Source organism: Equus przewalskii, chromosome 26 (assembly GCF_037783145.1).
Source record: "Equus przewalskii isolate Varuska chromosome 26, EquPr2, whole genome shotgun sequence".
In the NCBI taxonomy this organism is placed as follows: domain Eukaryota; kingdom Metazoa; phylum Chordata; class Mammalia; order Perissodactyla; family Equidae; genus Equus; species Equus przewalskii.
In genome coordinates this window covers 19,575,222-19,596,747 of record NC_091856.1, presented here as the reverse complement: position 1 = coordinate 19,596,747, position 21,526 = coordinate 19,575,222, and the positions used below count along the sequence as shown (strand labels likewise).

General features: G+C 44.5%; 1 protein-coding gene across 6 annotated transcripts in view; it reads left to right on the top strand.

Moving 5' to 3' along the window:
- TNC (tenascin C) overlaps nt 1-21,526 on the top strand; it is a 91,025-nt gene that overhangs the window by 33,685 nt on the left and 35,814 nt on the right. For 3 of the 6 annotated variants that reach the window (XM_070596211.1, XM_008536622.2, XM_070596209.1), the window contains exons 5-14: nt 331-446; nt 1,190-1,346; nt 4,783-5,052; nt 5,825-6,010; nt 6,207-6,296; nt 7,768-8,031; nt 16,078-16,350; nt 16,899-17,171; nt 17,783-18,055; nt 20,536-20,808. In XM_070596211.1, the coding sequence (XP_070452312.1) occupies nt 331-446; nt 1,190-1,346; nt 4,783-5,052; nt 5,825-6,010; nt 6,207-6,296; nt 7,768-8,031; nt 16,078-16,350; nt 16,899-17,171; nt 17,783-18,055; nt 20,536-20,808 (2,175 nt within the window). The remainder of the gene's footprint in view (nt 1-330; nt 447-1,189; nt 1,347-4,782; nt 5,053-5,824; nt 6,011-6,206; nt 6,297-7,767; nt 8,032-16,077; nt 16,351-16,898; nt 17,172-17,782; nt 18,056-20,535; nt 20,809-21,526) is intronic. The other 3 variants (XM_070596213.1, XM_070596212.1, XM_070596210.1) reach the window with 1 other exon arrangement.

The following is a 21,526-nucleotide window of genomic DNA, read 5'->3' as shown; positions in this document are numbered from 1 at the left end:
TGAGGCTCAGGGCATTTTTTGTACAACTTGCTCAAGCACAGAAATGTTGCAATGGTGGAGCTTAGACGGTAGCCCACGTCTGTCAATGTCAAAGCCTGTGCTGATATTGGGTTATATGCAGTTGCCAATATTTAATCATAGGGTTGGTCCTTATATTAATTTTCATGCTGCCTCACAGTTGCCAGCATCCCGGAAGAACCTTTAAATAGATGCTCTGCTGATCAGGCCCTGACTATGGCAGTGGACCCACAGGGCTTAGTGGAATTCTGGCCGTGCTGCCCCAACACGCATGTAGCCATCTTTACCTCCTCTCTGTGCTCTTCCTGACAGACTTACCTGCACCTGAAGGCCTAAAGTTCAAGTCCATCAAGGAGACATCTGTGGAAGTGGAGTGGGATCCTCTGGACATCGCTTTCGAAACGTGGGAGATCATCTTCCGGAATATGGTAAGGAGCACAGAGGAGCAGGCATATTTGCCCATGAGGATCTAAAAGATGCTCAGAGCTTCTGCAGACTTATATCAACTCAATTTCCTTAGCTTTGGGTGGGGGAAAAGGCTCTAATTAGCACCCTGTGTGTTTGTACATATATTATAAGTGATTTTAATAAGTCAATAAGCATAGCACTTAAGGCTGAGACCTAAATGAATAGATGTTAAGTCATGTCTAGGTTCAGATTGCCCCTCGTAGTCCTGCAAACCTCTACTCAGAGGCAAAGAAGAAAGGAAATGGTCTCTCTCTCGAAATGCCTCCAAGCATATCAGAGATTGAGCATCCCTCCTCTCTGGGCCTAAAAGCACACCTGAGGCAAGGACGTGGGTTCCCGAGTTCCAGCCCAGGCCCTGCCACTAGCTGTGTGACCGTGGGATGCTCACCCGACTTCTGTGATGCTGGCCTCTGAGTCTTTCAAAGGAGGCGTTGAGCTTGTGGCTCCAGAATTGCTTTAGCTCTCACATCCTGTCACTGGAGTTGAGTGTCCAAGGAGTGAGTAGAGAGGTTTACAAGAGGGAGATACGAACTTGAGAGAGATCTTTATCATCTCTGTATCCTATACTGATCAGATGCCTAGTAGATGCCTAGTGAATAGACGACGGAGTAAAAGAGGAATGAATGAATGCGGAATGAATGAGTCACACAAATGAAGAGGTCGGCACCTCCTTTAGGTCTTACAAGGTGCTCCTATCTTTCAGAATAAAGAAGACGAAGGAGAGATCACCAAAAGTCTAAGGAGGCCAGAGACCACGTACCGGCAAACAGGCCTAGCTCCTGGGCAAGAGTACGAGATCTCTCTGCACATTGTGAAGAACAATACGAGGGGGCCAGGCCTGAAGAGGGTGACAACCACCCGTGAGTATCACCATTAACGCCACTGATACGATGACAAAGCTAGTGTCCCTCACAGCACCTCTCGTGGAAATCATGCCCTCTTACAGAGCATCTGTATCAATTAGCTTTTGCTACCTAAAAAACAAGCCCCAAACATAGTGGCTTAAAACAATAGTTCTGCACAGTGATGATCTGGGGTAGGGCTCAGGTAGGCAATTTTTCTGTTCTTGACTAAGCTCACTTATGCATCTGTGTGGGCTGGGGGCTGGTTGACCTAGGATGGCCTCAACCAGGATGGTAACTTTCTGCTCCCTGTCTCTCAGGCTCCAGGATGCTGGCCCGGGCCTGCTCACATGGCAGCTGAGCAGGCTCAAAACTGGCACTATGTTACTTCTGTTAAAGCAAATCTCAAGGCCAGTCCAGGTTGGCGGGTGGGGAAGCACCCCTTAAACACCTCTGTCTCTTGATGAGAGGCACTTCAAAGTGACATTTCAAAGGGGCACGGATACAGCAAGATAAATAATTGAGACTGTTGCAAACAACCTACCACATCATCTAAGTTAATATTGGCACCCAGTCCTCTGAAAAAGATACGGCAAATGTTAAAGTCACTATTTTTCAAAAGTAGAAAGTGGGGCTTAGACAAGCTAAATCAATTTAAGGAACACCACATGGTTAATACCATCTGGGACACAATTTGAAGCCAGGGAATGGTTTTATTACTTGAACCCCATTACCACTAGCATTGACTAGGTTCTGGTTTATGTAGAATGTTGATTCCATGTCTTCAACAGGAACCTAAATAAAATGTCACTCAATACTAAACATGTCAGAATGTCTTGAGGGTGGAATAGGATTCAGCACAACTAGATCAATTTGTGGGGAAAAAAAATCCAAATTTGGCATTGATCTACCAGAAAGCAAATTTTTAGAAAGCAAAAATAAATAAATAGAATTGTTTTGCATTGCCATTTGGGAAAACCTCTTTATCTTCTTCAAGATAGCATATGTGCCAACTGTTTAAGAAATTGATTCTTCTTGGTGGAGGGTTGTTGGAAAAGTTAAATCTGTTGACTAACAGCAAGAAAGAACATCTTGCATTTAAATGTTTGCACATTTTGCCAAGCTCAGAGCCAATTCGTGAGATTGTGTCCTTTATAAGCAAGTGTTTTTCCATCATCCTGACAACATCTCTCTGTGGTAGGTAGAAGGCAGGTACCAACAGGAAAAAAATTGTTAGATCACCAGAAAGGCATAGAAAAGATGAAGCAGGTGCTTATTTGCTACAGAGCAGGCACCCTGAAAAAACAAAAGGTACTTCTTTCATCTGTCCTTTTCATTTTAATCTAAATTTGGGGATCGGCTCCTTAGTTTCTTCTTATTGCAGGACAAACATCCCAACATTTGGAGCTCCATAACCACACAAATACCAACGTTGAGAGGCAGATGTTTACCTGTTCATTTTGCTGATAGCTGAACTCTTTCCAAGTTTAAAGGACTTTAAAGGACTAGTACCGGAACATTTTGGCTCCTTCTCTCTAGTCTCTATATAAAGGTTTTATTCCAAACATTTGTGGCACTTGACTGTTTTTGAGAAGCATCTTCATTTAAAGGAGGAAGAGCATGGGCTTTGGGCCCAGACGGTCCCGAATCTGAATTCCGGCTTCACCCCTCACCATCACCTGGAGCAGGTCCACTTCTCTAAGCCTCAGACCTACCCTCTGAATAATGGGTTTAATGGTATCCTCCTTGTGGGCTGTCATGAGAGTTAAGATGAAAATAACAAAGCATCGTCCTTGGCACAAGGCATTGTTAGTCTCCTCTATTGAAGGGTCCTGAATCCAGGGGGAGATCAGTGTCCTTGACTGAATCCCAAATTCGTTAATGAAAGGGTGCTAATAAAGAGAGTAGGTATGGTTTGGATGCTTGCTGGTACCTACAAGAACACAGGACAGGTGCTTCTCTGTTGATTTGTAGCGTCCTTTTCATTGTGCATTTTATAGGTTCATCATTTGTGAGCCAAGACTCACTCATGGACACCTAGAATTCAAAAAATAAACTCTGCAGGCTTCTCATAATCAGCTATGAATCATTCCTCCTCCTCCTCATTTTCTGTACAAAACCAAGCTCCTTTCATTTGATATTATTTCCCCAACCAATGCTGAGAACACAAACTTAACTATTTTTAAAAATGAAGATGAGACATTGACTGAGTGCTGGCAAGTCTTCATTTTAGGCATTTACTGAATGCCTGGTGTGTTTTAATGTTTGCATTAAAATTGTTTACATAATTTTAAAAAATAGAGTTAAGACATACACGAGGAAGCCTGACTCTATGCTGAGGATCAAGAAAGATCAGAGAGATCCACTCTGAATGAATGAATGAATGACCCCATGCAAACTGAATAGTAGAGTTTGAATAAACTGCAGAGAAATCTGTTGAAGAACAGTGAGAAAAGTACAATATTGGGATACTCCTATTTTTAATTGTAGTAAGAACACTTAGTGTGAGAGTTGCCCTCTTAAATTTTTAAGTTTACAATGCAGTGTTGATAATTCTAGGCACAGGGTTGTACAGCAGATCTCTAGAATTCAATCACCTTGCATAACTGAAACTTTATACCGGTTGGGGAGAGAGTGTGTGTTTACCTGATTGCAGTAGGGTCAAAAAGGCTTCTTGTTAGGAAGTGACATTTAAGTCAGATTTTTAAGGATGGATAGGAGATTTTTAGAGGGGATCGGGGCAATCTGAGGAAGAAGAAACAAAGGGACAGCAAGTGCAGAGGCCAGGAGGTGAGAGACAGTAAGGTGTGCTCTCTGAGCTCTGAGCAGCCTGCTGTCAGAGCAGGAGACACAAGAGTGGATGGGCAGGAGGTGAGTGACAGGGCCAGAGGAAGGCCAAGATGAGGTTACAGAGATGTGCACAGCTGGAGACAGCCATGACTTTCTTGCCTGAATTCTTTTTATCAAAAGTAACTTTCCATACACTGCAAGACAGTCCTTGCCTCACTTTTCGGCTTCAAATTCTGATGGAGAAGTTATCAGCCATCCAGGGAGTCTTGCCTAATTGAAAAACCAGAGAGACTAAGTCAATGTTTTCTAAATGAACTTGTCCCTGAGCGTGTTTCTTCAACTTATGAGAACAGTAATGGTAATAGAAACAGAGTAACGACCATTTATCATGTAACTGCCATGTTCTAGGCTCTACGATACATGCTTTGCAAGCATTATCTCCTTCAATATTTGAAAAAACAACAAATCTGACAAGGTAGCTGTTATTATCCCAACTTGTAGCTTATTGAATAGGAAATTGAGGCTCAGAAAGATAAATAAGGTCAAGTGGTCAGTATGCACATAAATGTACATGAACTGACCCGGATGGCTGCAAGCTCCCTCTCTGCTCACCCCCTGGCGCCAGCCTCAGTCTCTGAAACCACTCTGTCTTCACCCGTCACAGGCTTGGACGCCCCCAGCCAGATCGAGGTGAAAGATGTCACAGACACCACTGCTCTGATCACCTGGTTCAAGCCCCTGGCTGAAATCGACGGCATCGAGCTCACCTATGGTGTCAAAGATGTGCCAGGTGACCGCACCACCATCGATCTCACACAGGATGAGAACCAGTACTCCATCGGGAACCTGAAGCCAGACACGGAATACGAAGTGTCCCTCATTTCACGCAGGGGTGACATGTCCAGCAACCCGTCCAAAGAGACCTTCACGACAGGTAACAGGCCTTCCCCTGCTCACTTAACAGGAAAGGAAGGATCATGATACTTCCATCCCACGCCATGCTGGTGTGTCTTCTAGGCTCCTTTTCCAGTAGGGAAAATAGAAAGGGGATTTTCATTCCTTTAAATGCTATTTTAAAATATTGTTGCAATTGATGGATTAATTTTTCAAAGAAAAAAACAACCCCAAATAACCTTTCAAAGCAAAAAATATATATATAGTGTGTGTGCATAGAAGATGCTGGACTGACATTTTTGGTAAAAGTTCTGATTCCAATAAAATTCAAATGAATATTTTAATAATAAAATATAGTATATGGAAAACATGAATGACAAGGATGCCTCCTAACCTCTTAGCCTATGGCATTCTTTTAGAAGTACCAAAATGTCAATCATTCATTCCATAGATATTTTTTCAGAGCTCAGTAAGCACCATATGAGTTAGTAGAAATACAGTAATGAACACAAGAACCCAGTTCTTACACTCATGGAGCTTATTTGTAAGTATCTGTGTAGTTTTTTTAAGCACAAAATTGGAAGAAAATATGAATGGTTAAAGTATCACACATTAATAATAGGAAAAGTGCCAAAAAGGTAGTATTTGTTTACATTTGTGCATCAGCTGTTGACAGCGATGCGTGTGGGGGCGATTTTGTCATTTCTCTCCAGTGACAGGCTCCTTTCATATCTTAGTTTGAATCATTGAAGAGTCCCACTCTCTTGGTTCCTGGTGTTTTCAATACAAATGTCGCTTCCTCTCCCAAACAGGTCTGGATGCTCCCAGGAATCTCCGTCGTGTCTCCCAGACAGACAACAGCATCACCCTGGAGTGGAGGAATGGCAAGGCGGCCATCGACAACTACAGAATTAAGTACGCACCCATCTCTGGAGGGGACCACGCTGAGGTCGAAGTCCCGAGGAGCCCACAAGCCACAACCAAAACCACACTCACAGGTGAGCTCCACATCCTCGATCCTCCAAAGAGAGAAAACAGTGCAGTTCCCAGCAATCTTTTTCACTTGGACTTCAGTGAGTCAGTCTACAGAATGTTCCAGACGCTGAGAAATTGTCCAGGAGCAAGCTCAGGGCCATGTTTATGGTCCTCTGTTCCAGTTTTTGGCTAAATTTCAACCTGCACATTCTCTTCTAGGTCTGAGGCCGGGAACTGAATATGGAATTGGAGTGTCTGCTGTGAAGGGAGACAAGGAGAGCGATCCGGCCACCATCAACGCGGCCACAGGTGAGGCGCACCTGGATTCCCACCACCACTGGGCTGGCACTGGCCAACACAACAGGGTCCAGGAGGCAGAAAACCTGCTTAAAAGGAAACAGTAGACGCCCAGAGGAGAAAGGAGCCTCTAGGATCATCTAGCCCAAATGTCTACATTTACAATACCATCAGCATCCTGCATCTAAATGATGCCAACACCACTCTCTCTATGCATAAAGGAGATTTTTTAGGAAAAAAACAGACTATAAACATCTACACACTTTCTAAAGTTGGTAACCAATTCCAATTTTTATGAGCCATTGACTAATCAAAACACACCTTGATGGGGAGTTCTCTTAGAAAACACCTAATTTTTATTGTATACCCTCCTCATACAGATTATAAGTGGCAGGAGCACAGTTTAAGGTAGGTGTTGCTCATCCCATTGCATCTGGCCCCTCCAGTCTCCAGATGACGACGATAAGGGGCTATATGATTAGAAGCCATTGATTCTTTCCTCAAGTTTTTTTCTGGAAAATTTGTATAAAAGAAAGCTCTTCCCTCTACCTCTCTGCCAGCCTCCTCCATATCTCCCCCAGGTACTGTAAAGAAAAGAGGCTGGTGTGCAAAGAGGACACAGCTTACACTTCATCAACCTTCCCCATTATGCAGGATCTGATGCTGAGTGCTTACATACATAATCTTTTTTATGTTTTCATTTTGAAGTAATTGTAGATTCACATGCTGTTGTGAGAAATAATACAGAGAGATCCTGTAAGCCCTTGGCCCAGTTTCCCCCAGTGGTAACAACTGTGTAACTATAGAACCAGAACTATCACAACCAGGACATTGATACAATCTATCAACTTCATTCCCATTTTACCAGTTTCACCTGCACTTAACTTTTGTCTGTGTGTGAGTGTATTTAGTTCTGTGCAATTTTATCACGTGTAGATTTTTTAATCCACCTCTACAGTCAAGACAGAATAGTTCCATCACTAGGATCCTTCTCATTACCCTTTTCTGTACCCATAGGCGCCTCCCTCCCTCCCTCCCTCCTCCTTTCTCTAACTCTTGGCAATCACTAATCTGTTCCTCATCTCTATAATTTTGTTATTTTGAGAATGCTATATGCAAGGAATCATACAGTACGCAACCATCAGAGATTGGCTTTTTTGCTTGGCATAGTTCTCTTGAGGTCCATCCAAATTGTCTCTTGTATCAATAGTCACTTCCTTTTAAATGCTCTGAATGAGTAACATTTCATGGTATGGATATACTACTATATTATGTTTAATCTTTCAAAAAATCCAAGGAGGTCATGTACAACAACAGCATTTCACAGAGGTGAAAATGGAGACTCGGGTGGTTGAATCACGTGGAGCCACACATCCCCTGTGCAGCGGAGCTAGGACGGTAGCCCAGAGCCAGCTTCCAGCTCCGGAAGCAGCCCTGCCTTGCAGCCTAAAGAGGAAAGCTTATCTCTCTGTTTTCCTCCCAGACCTGGACGCACCCAAGGACCTTCGGGTTTCTGAAACTGCGGACACCAGCCTGACTCTGGTGTGGAGAACTCCATCGGCCAAGTTTGACCATTACCGCCTCAACTACAGCCTTCCCTCCGGCCAGCCAGTGGAGGTGCGGCTTCCCAAAGCCACCACCTCCTACGTCCTGAGAGGTCTGGAACCTGGACAGGAATACCCCATCCTCCTCACCTCAGAGAAGGGCAGACACAAGAGCAAGCCTGCACGTGTAACGGCATCCACAGGTGAGGCCAGCCTCTGAGCTCCCTGCAGACCCTTTGTTGACTCTGAGGCCTGCGGACCCGTCAGCCAGGTTGTCTTCATCTGAGAAAACCAGTTGGAAAGACATATGACTTTCTCTACTCATGAATCCTCTCAATTCTCCTCTGAAAGAGCTACTCACTCTTCTTTTCCTCTTGTCAACTGATCCAGTGAATTTCTCTTGCTGGGCAATCGATAGTGATTTTGAAATATTTCTTCCTAGAAGAACTCAAAGCATCAGACTGTGTTTGTCTTTGTTTTCTTTTTTTAAATGTTCTGCCTTTCACAGAGCCTTTTAAATTGTTTCTTGTTCTTTTTCCCCCTCTTGAGCCTAACAATTAATTTACTTTGCATTTTATTTCTTTTCAAGATGACCAAGAAGTTGGTAGTAATGCTTTGGTGATTTCCCATTAAATGATTTTATTCCAGGTCTTTTGCTTTCCTCTAAGGTTGTCAGAAAAGTTGCATATGGTCCTTGGAACTTCTACAGAGCCCTTCTCATCTTCTCTTTTCTCTTAGTCATTAAGAGGCGGACTTCGTTTTTCCATGACAGCTTAATCCTGACCTCGAGTCTCCCTTCAAGCCCAATGATTCTGTTCTAGATACCTGCTGCCATGTTTCCTCAATAGCTAAATCAAAAAAAAAAATCAGAAAAAAAATCAGTTCTTCCTACATGAACAATATGCACATTTTCATTTTGGCCCCCAAATATTCAAGAGATATAGGTGGAAAATGTTAATGCTTCACAGTTTGACAAGTAATAGTCTTTAGTTTCAATTTAACTCATGAGTATTTGTTGAGAACCCACTGAATGCATTGTAATGTGCTGACCTTTGAGGGGAAAGTCGATCACGTACTTAGCACTGTTATTTTGACTCGTGTGCTCCTGCTCACAATCCTTGGGAAAGACTCAATGTTCAGAATGTTAGATGAAAGTTAATCAAGGAAACAGAATGATTGGGGAAATCAGGAGCAGCCAGAGAACGTGTCATGGCAGCAATGTTACTCCAGCTGACTCTGGATATGCAGAAAAGGAGTTGTAATGATGGGCAAATTTGGAAATGCCTCGAAGAGTCTTTGTCATTTATGAATACCTTCACCTGCATATAGCAGAAATCTCAAGTAACAGTCACTTAAGCAAGGTGGAAGTTGGTTTCCTCTCTCATCGAATACATCTGAGGTTAGGTGGTTCAGGGATGGCACAGCATTTCCAAATTATCAGGGACTCAGGCTCCTTCTGTCTTTTTGTCCCACCATTCTTAGTCCTTGACTTCCACTCTCAAAGTCACCTCCATGTCACAATATGGCTGCTGCAGTACAGCCTTCACATCTGTGTTCTAGGCAGCATGAAGGAGGAAAAACTGAAACCAAAAAGGAGTACCTCCTAGATGAGTCTTTCTGGAAACCTCACTAATGACTTCTGCTCACATTTCAATGGCCACTCCTAGCTATAAGTAAGTCTAGGAAAGGTAGTCTTCTGGCTGAGCACATTGCTGCCCACATAAAGTTGTGGTTTTTTGAAAGGAAGAGAGAGAGAAAGGATATTTGATAGACAAAGAGCAGCCTCTTCAGAGTCAGAAGTGAGCTCAGGTGGTCAATTCTATTGACTGCATGGCCTGCTTCCCACCCAGCTATGAGATGATCATCAAGGATGCTCTGGAGGGGTAGCTTAGTCATAGGTGAGGGAGGGCAGAAGAGGACCAGGAAGAAATAAATCTATGGTAGAGATCTGAATGTTTCAGCTTTATAAACGTGAGCTTGTTGTAAGGTATCAAGGGACAACAAATGAATGAGAAAAACAAAAGAGAGGGAATTTGTCCCCCTTCCCCGTCTCCTTCTCCCTCCCCCTCCTCCTCCCCCTTTTCCCCCCACCCTCCTCCTGCCCCTCCCTATTCTCCCCCTCCCCCCCTTCTCCCCCTCCCCCTCCTCCTCCTCCAGCTTCTTCTTCTTTTCTCTCTCTCTCCCTTTTCACTTTCCCTTCAATTTGACAAATGCTGTATCAGAGAGCCCCCCATCTCCACACAATCATTTTACCCTCTGGCTATAGCCCGGTTATCTCTTGTCTCCAGTAAGGAAGCCCCAGGCCTCAGCAGCTCAAGGAGATGAAAGCGAACCACAAACTGGAATTACTTAGTCTCTGACTGAGAGCCCAGTTTTGGCATCTCAATGGCTCAGTGGTTTTGTTGCCCCAGCCAGGCCTCCTTAAAGCTGTTTCAAAGACATCGCGTTGTATATTTAAAGACTTTCTTCATTACAGGAAAAATGTGCAAAGTCCCTTTCAGTGACTCTTCCCCATTGCCTCCAGAATATTTCTCTCTATGGCTTTCTCCATAGAACTATTTTACTTTATTAAAAGTGGGGTGGACGTTTCTTTCCTTCTCCTGAATTCTCTTTCCACGTCTCCTACATTTCCTCAGTCAATAGTATATACAGCCATGCTTCATGCTAAGTTCTGGGGATACTAGATCAATTAAGACAGATCTGTGCTTCCAAGGAATTCGCTTTCTGGTAAACAGACTGACAGACCCCAACACAGGTCTCCGCTCGCTATAATTGGCTGTGCAGAGGGCGCAATGAGAGCACAGGATGCCTCTGGGCATCAAGAAAGTCTTAAAACAGGAGAAAGCTTTTGGACAGACACATAAGAGGCAAACAGGAGTGTGTTATGGAATATGTGAAGAGGGGGCAGTCCAGGCACCTGGCCTGGGTAAACACATGGGAAGAAAAGAGAAACAGGAAATGTGAGCGCTCTTGGGAGAATGCACCATGTGGCTATGAGTCCTAAAATGTCAAAGGACTCTAGGTTCAAACCTCAGAAGAACAGGACTCCCAGTTCTGCATCACGAGATTCTTAATAGCAGAAGTCTGCAAAGTGCCACTCGTTGTCTGTGGGTTTTATGGAGAAGATGCAGAATTGGCTGCCCCAAAGCGTTTTTCCCATGGAATTCCAGGGATCTAGCCATGGAATTGAGCCAAAGTACAAGTCTTTTCCTTGGTGTGGCATCAAATTAAAAGTGTGCATGACCTAGCTGCCCATCACATCTGAAATAAAAGCCAAGGCCCTACACAGACTACACGGCCCTACAGAATCTGGCCCTTCCCAGCTCTCTGACCTAGCTCCCACCACTTGTCCCCTTGCTCATTTCACCATGATCCCTCTAGCCTCCTCACTGTTTCTCAAGTATGCCAGGCCTGGTCCTGCCTTGGGACCTTTGCACATGCTATTCCTGCTTCCTAGATACCACTCTTCTCCAAGTACTTCACATGACATCTCCCTCATTTCACTCAGCCCAAGGGATGTCTCAAAAGACTTCTCTGGCCACCAATCTAAAATGATGCCCCCACCCTGATTTACCCCTTCATGCTGCTCCAGAGTTCCTCATTGCCACTTCTCTGGCCTGATATTATTCAGTAGCTGGCTTATTTATCTATGGCCTGCCTCTCACTACCCATCAACATGTAAGGACTCTGTCTCCTTTATCCAGGGCCTCATCCACAGTGCATCTCCAGTGCTTTGAACATAGCCAAGCACATGACAAGTGCTTCATGAGCATTTGGGGACCCCAGCCACTCCAAGGCTGTATTTCCATTGTATCCTCTGGCCTTTTCCTTCCACCTCTGCATTAATGACCCAAATTCTCTCCCTTAAGGATTAAGGGAAGGGAAGTCACTCTCTTGGGGTCTTCGATTAAGCTTACTCTGGATAGAAAAAGAAGGAAAGAAGGAAGGGAGGGAGGGAGAAAGCGTAGGAAGGATAAAGAAAGGAAAGAGAGAAAGGAAGGAAAGAGAGTAGGAACTATTTCTGTTAGCAGTGAACAAAATTAGTGTGTGCCAGTATCTCCCCCTTCTCGACCCCCTGTGTTTGTACTCTGATGAACTCAACGAAACCTTCCTTAAAGTGGAGGCCATGAATTTGCTGTGGGAGTAATGGACACAAAGCAGGGAGGATGTGTAGAAATACAAGGCCAAGCATCCTTCCAAACCAGCATGGGACTCAACAGTGATCCGCCAGGAATTCTCATGGGTTTGGGAAGCAGAAAGGTGGAAGTTTGTTTTTAGCCACAGCTACAAGTAATAAGAACCTTCTTCTCTGATTTACCTTTCTTTTTCTCAAGGAGCAAACTGAAATTTATTCAAATATTTATCCATCCAACAAATATTTATTTCATACCTGCTAATGGGTCTGGCTATGCTGGTATACAGAACAGAAAGATACATCCTGCCTCTCAAGCAATGATGCACATTGCGATGAGAAAGAGAGAACCAGAACCAAAATTATAAGAATGCAACTAGCCTGTTTTGGGGGGGGAGCTACAGGAGAACAGGGGCAAATAGCCATTCCAGACCTGAGCAAAGAGAATGAAGGGTGTCAGAGAGGCCCTTGGGGAAGAGGCTTGGCTGAGCCCTGAAAAAGGAAAAGTGGCTGGGTGAGTACAGGAGGGAGTAATGACATTTTTAGCAGGAGGAACAGCATGTGAGAAGCTCAAAGACAGGAGAAACTTTATATTAGTGAAATACAAGTTGTACAGTTCTGCTGTATGAGGGAGCGGGAGAAAAACAGGTTGTGAGGTTAGAGACGTCATCGCGACCATCCTCAGAGGGCAGTGATTATCATGCTAATGGGCTTGGGCTTCATACTTGGAAGTGTTAGAGTCATTGAAAAGTTTTAAGGCAGGCAAGGCTTTTAATTTCAATTACCTTAACTTTACAAGATGAGATCAAAGCAGTTTAAGCTACGCTTTGGGGTCCTTTGCTTGAATTTGACTATCCCTCTGCTGTGGGAAAATCACTCTCTCTCATCAGTGAGCACTAAAAGTGGATTCCTCATGAGCCGGCACTTGGTCCTTCCTGTCTACAAGGTGGTGGAAATCTAAAGATTTAAAGTTGGCACAGCCAGAAATTCCTCCAGGCCAGCTGGTCAACCCACCATGAGCACAGAAACGGGATTTCGAAATTCTGATTTCCCAGGCCCACTGACATTGTTCAGAGGGTAGCTGCCAGTGCACAGCTGTAAGAAAAAGACAATAGCCTTTTCATAAAGAAATGCCAAGAAATTCAGTGTGGAACTATACAACGGAAACGCTGGGCTTCTGGGGCAGGAAGCCCACAAGCGTGTCCTTGGCTGTTGAGATGTAAAGTCTGCGTTTATGTGGAACCTCTTGGTCCTCACCTCAACTATCGTCTGCTGTATTGTATTCCTATTATTCCTTCTCTTTTCATAATTCCTATCCTTCCCCCTTTAATTTATCTACTGATTTTTTTTCCTTGGAGGTATACCTTTTACTTATCTGACTAGCATTTGTTTAATGAAGCGGTTTGGGTGGGGCAGCAATCACCCACTACAGAAACCATCACAGCACTGCTCACTAAGTATAAACTGATGCTTTTTCTTTATTTGCCTCCCCCCAAGAGTGGAAAAATAGCCAAAATTTTGGATGGAAGGATCATCACCATGATTATTACTATTTACTGAGCGACACAACATTATATGAAAATTACTCTGTCAACTCTATGACCAGATGATACAGGATGTGAGGGATGTTGTATAATACTATCAGGGGCATATAAAAAAGCTGATTCAGGGGCCAACCTGGTGCTCAGTGGTTAAGTTCTCACGTTCTGCTTCCATGGCCCGGGGTTCGCTGTTTCAGATCCCAGCTGAGAACATGGCATCACTTGTCAAGCCATGCTGTGGTAGGCGTCCTACATATAAAGTAGAGGAAGATGGGCACGGATGTTAACTCAGCGCCAGTCTTCCTCAGCAAAAAGAGGAGGATTGGCGGCAAATGTTAGCTCAGGGCTAATCTTCCTCAAATTAAAAAAAAAAAGCTGATTCAAAGAGCAAAGATGGTTCTCAACAGAAAGAGACGTTCCAATGTGGATCCCCTCCCCTCCTCTCTCCATCTTTACTGCAACAGCTTAATAGACAATCCGTCATCACCTCCTCTCTGCCCCAGTTAACTCTCCTTGCATCTTTTACAACCTGGCACCTGAAATTTCTTTCATGGAAAAAAAATATGTTTTATGTCAGAATAAGAGAGAGAACTTAAAAGGCGGTTACGTGGAGAGGAAAGACAGTGAATTTAATTCGTATAAAAGGGAAAGTCACCAATGTCAGCTAAGTTCCTGACAAGCAGTTTTGACAGTAGGAGGAAAAAAACAGGAAAGTGGGATAAGACAGGGAGTCTATGGGCCTTAGGATCAATTTCCTTTACTTGACAGATTTTCTTCAATTGGCTTTTGTCCTGCATCTCTTGATGCACGAGGACTGCTGGAATGTTTGAAAAGGACACGCTCTTGAGTTTAGTTGTGTTTAAATCCCAAAGTCAAGGAGACAATTGTTATATCTGGAGCACTGCTCCTGGCCTCACAAAGGCCAGGGGTTTAAGAATGCCTGATTCTCCCTTTCTTTCCCCAAAACTAGATACATCACTTTGAGTTTTGGGTCCTCTCTTTCTCATTGAGACCATGTTTGTATCGTTAAAAACTGCTATGGGGCTTTGGGTGTGAGATTTAGGACGTGAATTTGGGTTAAATGAACTACACAGAAAGTATTCAAGATCAGCTATCACAAACGTTTTCTGTAAAGGGCCAGGCAGTAGATATTTTAGACTTTCCAGGCCATATGGTTTCTGTCACAACTACTCCACTGTGCCTTAGCAGCCCAAAAGCTGCCATCAATAATAGGTAAATGAACAAGCATGGCTGTGTTCCTATAAAACTTTATCTATGACACAAAAATTTGAATTTCAGATATTTTCCTATGTCATGAATTATTCTTGTTTAGATTTTTTCCCCAAGCATTTAAAATTATAAAAGCTGTTGTTAGCTCAGCTAAGCTCGTTACCAAAATAGGCAGCAGGCCAGATTTGACCCTCAGATCATATTTTTCTGAACCCTGTTCTAGAACAAATAGGATTTGAAGGAGTGTATGCTTTGCCGATATGAAGCAATTAGGAAGGAACGTTCCCCAGAACTTAGAAAAGTCTGAATTAAATAAATTCTTGGAAAGAAACATTGTCCCCTCTGAAAGATATCTTCAGTCCAATTATAAGCTAAGATTTTCAAATGAGAAGCCTGCTTTAATGGACACATAGGGCTCATTTAAAATTAGCAGCCAATGTGAGGCATGAAAAGAAAAACAATTTGTTATTTTAAATAAACTCAAGACGGTTCTTCCTCTGTTGTTTACAAGATCCGTTTCCAGAGAAAATCCCTTCTTCCTAGGTCATGCAAAGTCCACTTAAGCTCAGCCCTCGCCAAGTGATCACCTTGAAGGCATGTTCAGACAAGTGTTTTGACGGTACTTTGCGCATTTAAGAGATGAATGAAGATGGCGCACTCGATTTTAATTGAGCTCAATAAGCTCTGTCTCTCCCAGCGCCAGTGTTTCTTTTTGTCCAATAAGGGACAGTTTTGCAAAGACCCATCGCCTTCCTTAGTTCAGCCTTGCTTGTACTGTGTAATTTATGCCTGATCCTTCTGAAGTGGTTTATATAAACTGATTTGAGCCCCGGAAACTGACAAAAATCCCAACATAAAGAGACCATAACACAGACCTTCCAGAGGACACTGAGAAAGCATGAGAAAGAAGGGGATCTAAGAGAAGCCAATTTTCTCAAAATACCGAAGGCTCGACAGCTCAGACCAAGAATGAGGAGAATAGCCCAAGGCTGTTCCTCATGATCTCATCTTTACGATGACAGACACTTTCCAAAATGGAAACTGAAGCCCAGAGCATTACGAACATAGACATGTGGGGTTTTCTAAATCCACAGGACACTGGTCAATAGGAAAATACCTTTTCCAAAAGACAAATCCAAATACGCAATATGGCGAAATCAGGCTTCTATTGATTTTTCAGTCGGTGTGTTTTGGCAACAGCACCACTGGGGGATGCGGTGAGTGAAACATGGCACTCAGGCCCCCGTGGTCCTTTAGCACTGGCAGCCAGTTTGCCATTTCTGGGCTCCCAGAAGGAAAGTGTTTTGAGGAATGGTTTAACTGACCCCGTCTCTGTCATTATTCAGACCACACCCCTGAACTGGAAAACCTCACGGTGACCAAGGTTGGCTGGGATGGCCTCAAACTCAACTGGACCACAGCTGACCAGGCCTATGAGCACTTTGTCATACAGGTGCAGGAGGTCAACAGGGTGGAGGCGGCTCAGAACCTCACGGTGCCCGGCAGCCTGAGGGCAGTGGAAGTCCCGGGCCTCAAGGCCGCCACCCCTTATAGAGTTACCATCTACGGGGTGATCCGGGGCCATAGAACACCAGTGCTGTCTGCTGAGGCCTCCACAGGTACCTCTTACCTTTCTTTCTAGCTTCTGTTTTTTTCTCCTAACAGGAAACTGCCCGAAGATAATCAGACACAGCTCACTTTTGAATGGACTCATTTGGCCCCAAGTTATAGCCGCTATGGTGTGTAATAATGGGAAGCCATCAGGCTACGCAGCTCCACAGGCAGTTTTCACGCTGCACCCCACGTGAGCAAGGCCCTTTGGAGTTCTGCAGAGCCCAGCCTGGGGACTGTATACATAGCCCCAATGGCGGCAACATTTAGCTTCACCAACAGGCTCACCCCTGGCATTATACTCAAAAGGAAAAAAATCAACCCCCAAATTAATTTCCTTCTCTACTGGAGGTTAAGGCAATTCCTTAATGAAATAAGATAAATATTTTCCTATATCTCACCCTCTTTGCTCTATTTCTCAAATTCAGGAAGGCTGCATGTTTATCTAAAGAAAGTCACATTTTTTTAAGTAATGTAAAGCCTGTTCTTGTGTTAAAGATGCCCTGGGTCTGGGTGCGTGAATTGATCATTAAACTCGTTCTTTGTCCTTCTCCAGGGGAAAGTCCCAATTTGGGAGAGGTCACGGTGTCCAAGCTGGGCTGGGATGCCCTCAAGCTCAACTGGACTGCTCCGGAAGGAGCCTATGAACAGTTTCTCATTCAAGTGCAGGAGACTGACAGAGTAGAGGCAGCCCAGAACCTCACAGTCCCAGGAGGACTGAGGTCCGTGGACTTGCCTGGGCTCAAAGCATCCACTCGTTATAGCATCACCATCCGCGGGGTCACTCGAGACTTCAGCACAGCCCCTCTGTCTGTTGAAGTCTTGACAGGTATATTGCACTAGTTCACTAATCTGCTTCCCCCCATTGTCACTACTCAGGGGGGATCAAAGCTCTTCCCTCTCTAAACTGGGTTCATCCCCTAGCACCTTGGGAGAATACCGGTAGATCACCCCTGTGTCCATCCAAATGTCACATCCCTTATTTGGCCAAGTCCTAGACATGGCATGGTAGCCAATTCCATGGAAAATTCCACCTATTCTTCCTTGACAAAAGTGAGAGGTGACTTTTCTTTCAAAGCAAGTTTCAGACATAATATCTAAGAAGTTGGAAAGCACAATTTGCAAATGGAAAAAAGAATTGGTCTGAGCTCATTTTAAGAATACACCAAAGGACTCCCCAAAGCCCCATTTGTATGTCAAGAATGGAGGTTATGAACAATTCCTAGAACTAGGCTTTCATTCCCAAAGGTTGAATAGAAAAACCCTGGCTTTAGTGCCAACAATGAGAGTGTGCTCACTACCCGCCATAAATCACGCATCTGTAATCAACACTAACCAGACAACTCATCCCATCCTTGGCCAAGACGCCACCTCACCTGAATCCCAGCATGCATGCAATCGCCTTTTTTAGTAACTCAGCAACTCTGTGTCCTTATGCAGAGGAGGTTCCAGATCTGGGAAACCTCACAGTGACCGAGGTTAGCTGGGATGCCCTCAGACTGGACTGGACCACCCCAGATGAGATCTATGAGCAGTTTGTCATTGAGGTCCAAGAGGCTGACCAGGCCAAAGAAGCTCACAGTCTCACAGTTCCTGGCAGCCTGCGCTCCGTGGAAATCCCAGACCTCAGGGCTGGGACCCCTTACACAGTCACCCTGCACGGCGAGGTCAGGGGCCGCCGCACTCGACCCCTTGCTGTCGAGGTCATGACAGGTATATGACCCTCCTCCCACACCAGGGAAGTACTTGAGCCAGTCTGTCTTTGGAGTAGAGAAAGTTCTCTACATGGCAGCGCTCTATCTCAATGTTGCAGGCACGCAGCTTGAACACTGGCTCTAAGTGAGGAATGTCTGGGTTGGAATTCCACCTCACTGGCTGAATATTCTTGGGTGTGTCATTTGGCATCTCTGAGCCTTCTTTACTCATCTTCCAATCAGAGATCATACCCCAGCTCAGAACACTGTCATGAGCAGTAAACGAGATGGTGAATGCAAGTGGTTAGCAAATCGCCCAGCCTATAGTACATATTGAACCGCTGACAGCTAAATTGATCAGATAGCAACACGTCGTAACAAAAATAGCATCAACAGGTGGGCTGTGGCACAAGCATCAGGTTAGAACTTTCTACAGAAATCTTATCATGAGTGGCCTCACTAATCGCCATCCAACTTGTAGTCAAATTTCCACAGAATAACCTTTGAAATGAATTAGTCATCTGCTGAAAGTATCCAAGTCACTCTCCCCTTAACGGACACTCAAGGCAAGGACGCTGCCAAGAAAGGACAGCCACATTTGACTTCAATGTTTTGCATTCCATTTGGGGAGGAAAAACAATTCATCTCAATTTGTCCTCTGAAAATATGCTGCTCCATCTGTGATAGAAAACTGTGCTGTTCATGAGGTTTCTAGAAAGAGCTTTAAAGGAGGCTGTGAGCAAATGGGCCAGAATTTTGGTAATAGGGTTTTTATGCTGGGCCCTAAGCCCATACCTTCTCCACATATCCTCTATTTTTATAATGCCTCCCACAAACCTAATTCAGACAAATTGTTTTGCTCCTTGTATACACCAAATAAATTTGGTCCTTGCTAGAAACTACACATAGTTCCAAAAATAGGAAAGGTTTCTTTGTAGTTCACCTAAATTGGCCAGATTATTGTTGTCCTGTGTTTCCTGGAATATCTTCAAGAGCAAATGGGGACATTGAGACATATGTGATCTGGATGCAAGATGCTAATGGTCTACATCTGTAGTTTTTGAACTTCTGTTTTTAGCAGCTCCTTTTTAGAACTCCTTTTGCACATGAAATCTTACAGGGAACTCCACTAAATGACAGAAATGAACAGCATTTCGTGGTGAGCTGAGGAAGGAGGGGGCTGCCTGCACCCACGTCCCCAGCCCAGTTCTTCCACGAAAGCACTAAGTGAAACATGGTCTGCATCCAGCTCCTCTGAAAGGCTGGCTTGCCCAGACTCTCACAGGGCACCGAACCCTGGGATGCCTGAGAACAAGTCCCTCACACCTTTTCTGGCTAAAATCTCTGCAGATATTTTCTTCTCTAATTTCAAATCCATGGCCACTTCAGCCTTAAAAAGAGAGTCTGAAAGACTGCATTTAACCCTGCGCAGCATTCCTCTAAGCAGTGGGTTTTTCCATGTCTAGAAGCCAAACTTTCTAAATCAGCAATAATAACTACTTTAAATTTCCTTCCTGCGTTGTAGAAAAATAAATAGTGGGCCCTGCTCTGCACCATTTATTGAGCAAAACATAATCACTTTTAATTAAAAGTGGGCACTTGCCTCATGCAAATGGCCTTGCTCCGTGATGCAGCCATCCTTCATTCAGACACAAAGTACTGGCAGAAGATGGGGGAGGGAAAGAATCAAGCCAAGGATCTGGTATAAAACCTTTAAGCCGAGAAAAGTCCAGAGATAAAACATCGGGCTTGTGCCAATCTGAGACAGCATATGCTTTATAAATGCAGTCAGAGAGCATGCAGCCAGCAGTGAGATGACCTCTCCGATGTCAAGTAACCAAATGGAGCAGGTAATTCTCTCCAATATGATGGAGAAGTTACAAGGGCAAACATCTCAACAGGGATATATATGTTAGGCTGCCACTTATCAGGCACTCACTATGTGTCAGGTATGATGCTCAGAGGTTTATAAATAGTATTGTTCCATCATCACGCAATCCAATGAAATGGTGCTGTCAGCTTTTAAAGGGAGGAGAGTGAGGCTCACAGATGAGCTGGGTGACATGCCCAAGATTACACAGCTAGCAAATATCAGGGTTGGAATTCTAACTAAGACCCAGCTGCTTCCCAAGCCTGCATTTTGAACCAGTCCTACTCCCTTACTCTGACCCACGATCCCACGTTTTCCAGTTGCCCTTTGCGTTCTGGCCGTGCATGCTCAGAGACTTCCCGGTGGGTTGTGCAGTGATCCTGATGGCACTGCCATTTCAAGGATGAACAATGCAGATGTTGCCTTTCCGATCATTTTCAATTCTTGGGGAAAGCTGTGGCCAGGTTACCGCAGTTCAAACTGGAAATTTCCAGAGACCAAGAATGACACACACACGCACGCACAATTCTCTCGCCCCTTTCTTTCTTCCCTAGAGGTGGGCTGTGGGACTTTTGGTTTCCTCGTTTTTGGTTTGCAGAACTGACCAGTACCTCTCTGTCCTTCTTCAGAGGAGCTCCCTGAGCTGGGAGACTTAGTCGTGACCGAGGCTGGCTGGGATGGCCTCAAACTCAACTGGACCGCAGCTGACCAGGCCTATGAGCTCTTTGTCATACAGGTGCAGGAGGTCAACAGGGTGGAGGCGGCTCAGAACCTCACGGTGCCCGGCAGCCTGAGGGCAGTGGAAGTCCCGGGCCTCAAGGCTGCCACCCCTTATAGAGTTACCATCTATGGGGTGATCCGGGGCTATAAAACACCAGTGCTGTCTGCTGAGGCCTCCACAGGTACCTTCTTCTCCCTGTCAATTCTCTCCCCCAGGGTTCCCTGCTTTCTCTCCAAGAGATTGTAAGGGGAGTCAGCTTCTCTCCACATCAGAATCCCTTCCTTGCTCCCCTTAGCTGCTGGCTGTGCATGCTCAAACACCTCCCTATGGGCTGTGCCTTGGTCCAGATGCCTTTGCCATCTCGAGAATGAAGGATGAAGATGTTGCCTTTTCTGACCTCCAGCCTCCAGCCTCTCCCAGACTTTACCGGCCCCATCCTACAACTTTATCCCTTTTGAATGATGGCTTTCTGTTTCAGAAGACACAGTCTGATGGTTTTAATTCTCTTCTCCAGGGCTTGGATATAACTACAAGCTGACCCTTCCCATGTGTGCATTCTGGTGGAGCACAGATTATTTACTTTAGAGAGTCTTTTTTGCTAGTTGGAAAATGGTGCTTCACTATCCCAAATCCCTCATGGGCACTGTGGTTCTTGCATTTAAAAGAAATGTTTTAATTTAAATGTTTCTTTAAAAGGCACTGAGTATAATAAGAGAATTGAATTACCCTCCTCCGGGCAATTCTCTCAGATACTGAGTCATTGTTAGAACATCAAATTAGCTAGACCAGAAATGAAAAAAAAATCACACAATTATGATGGAGACAGGAGCAAAGAAAAAGCCATTCATTAGTGGAAGTACACACAGCAGCATTTGAAGCAAGAATGTCCTAGGCTACGA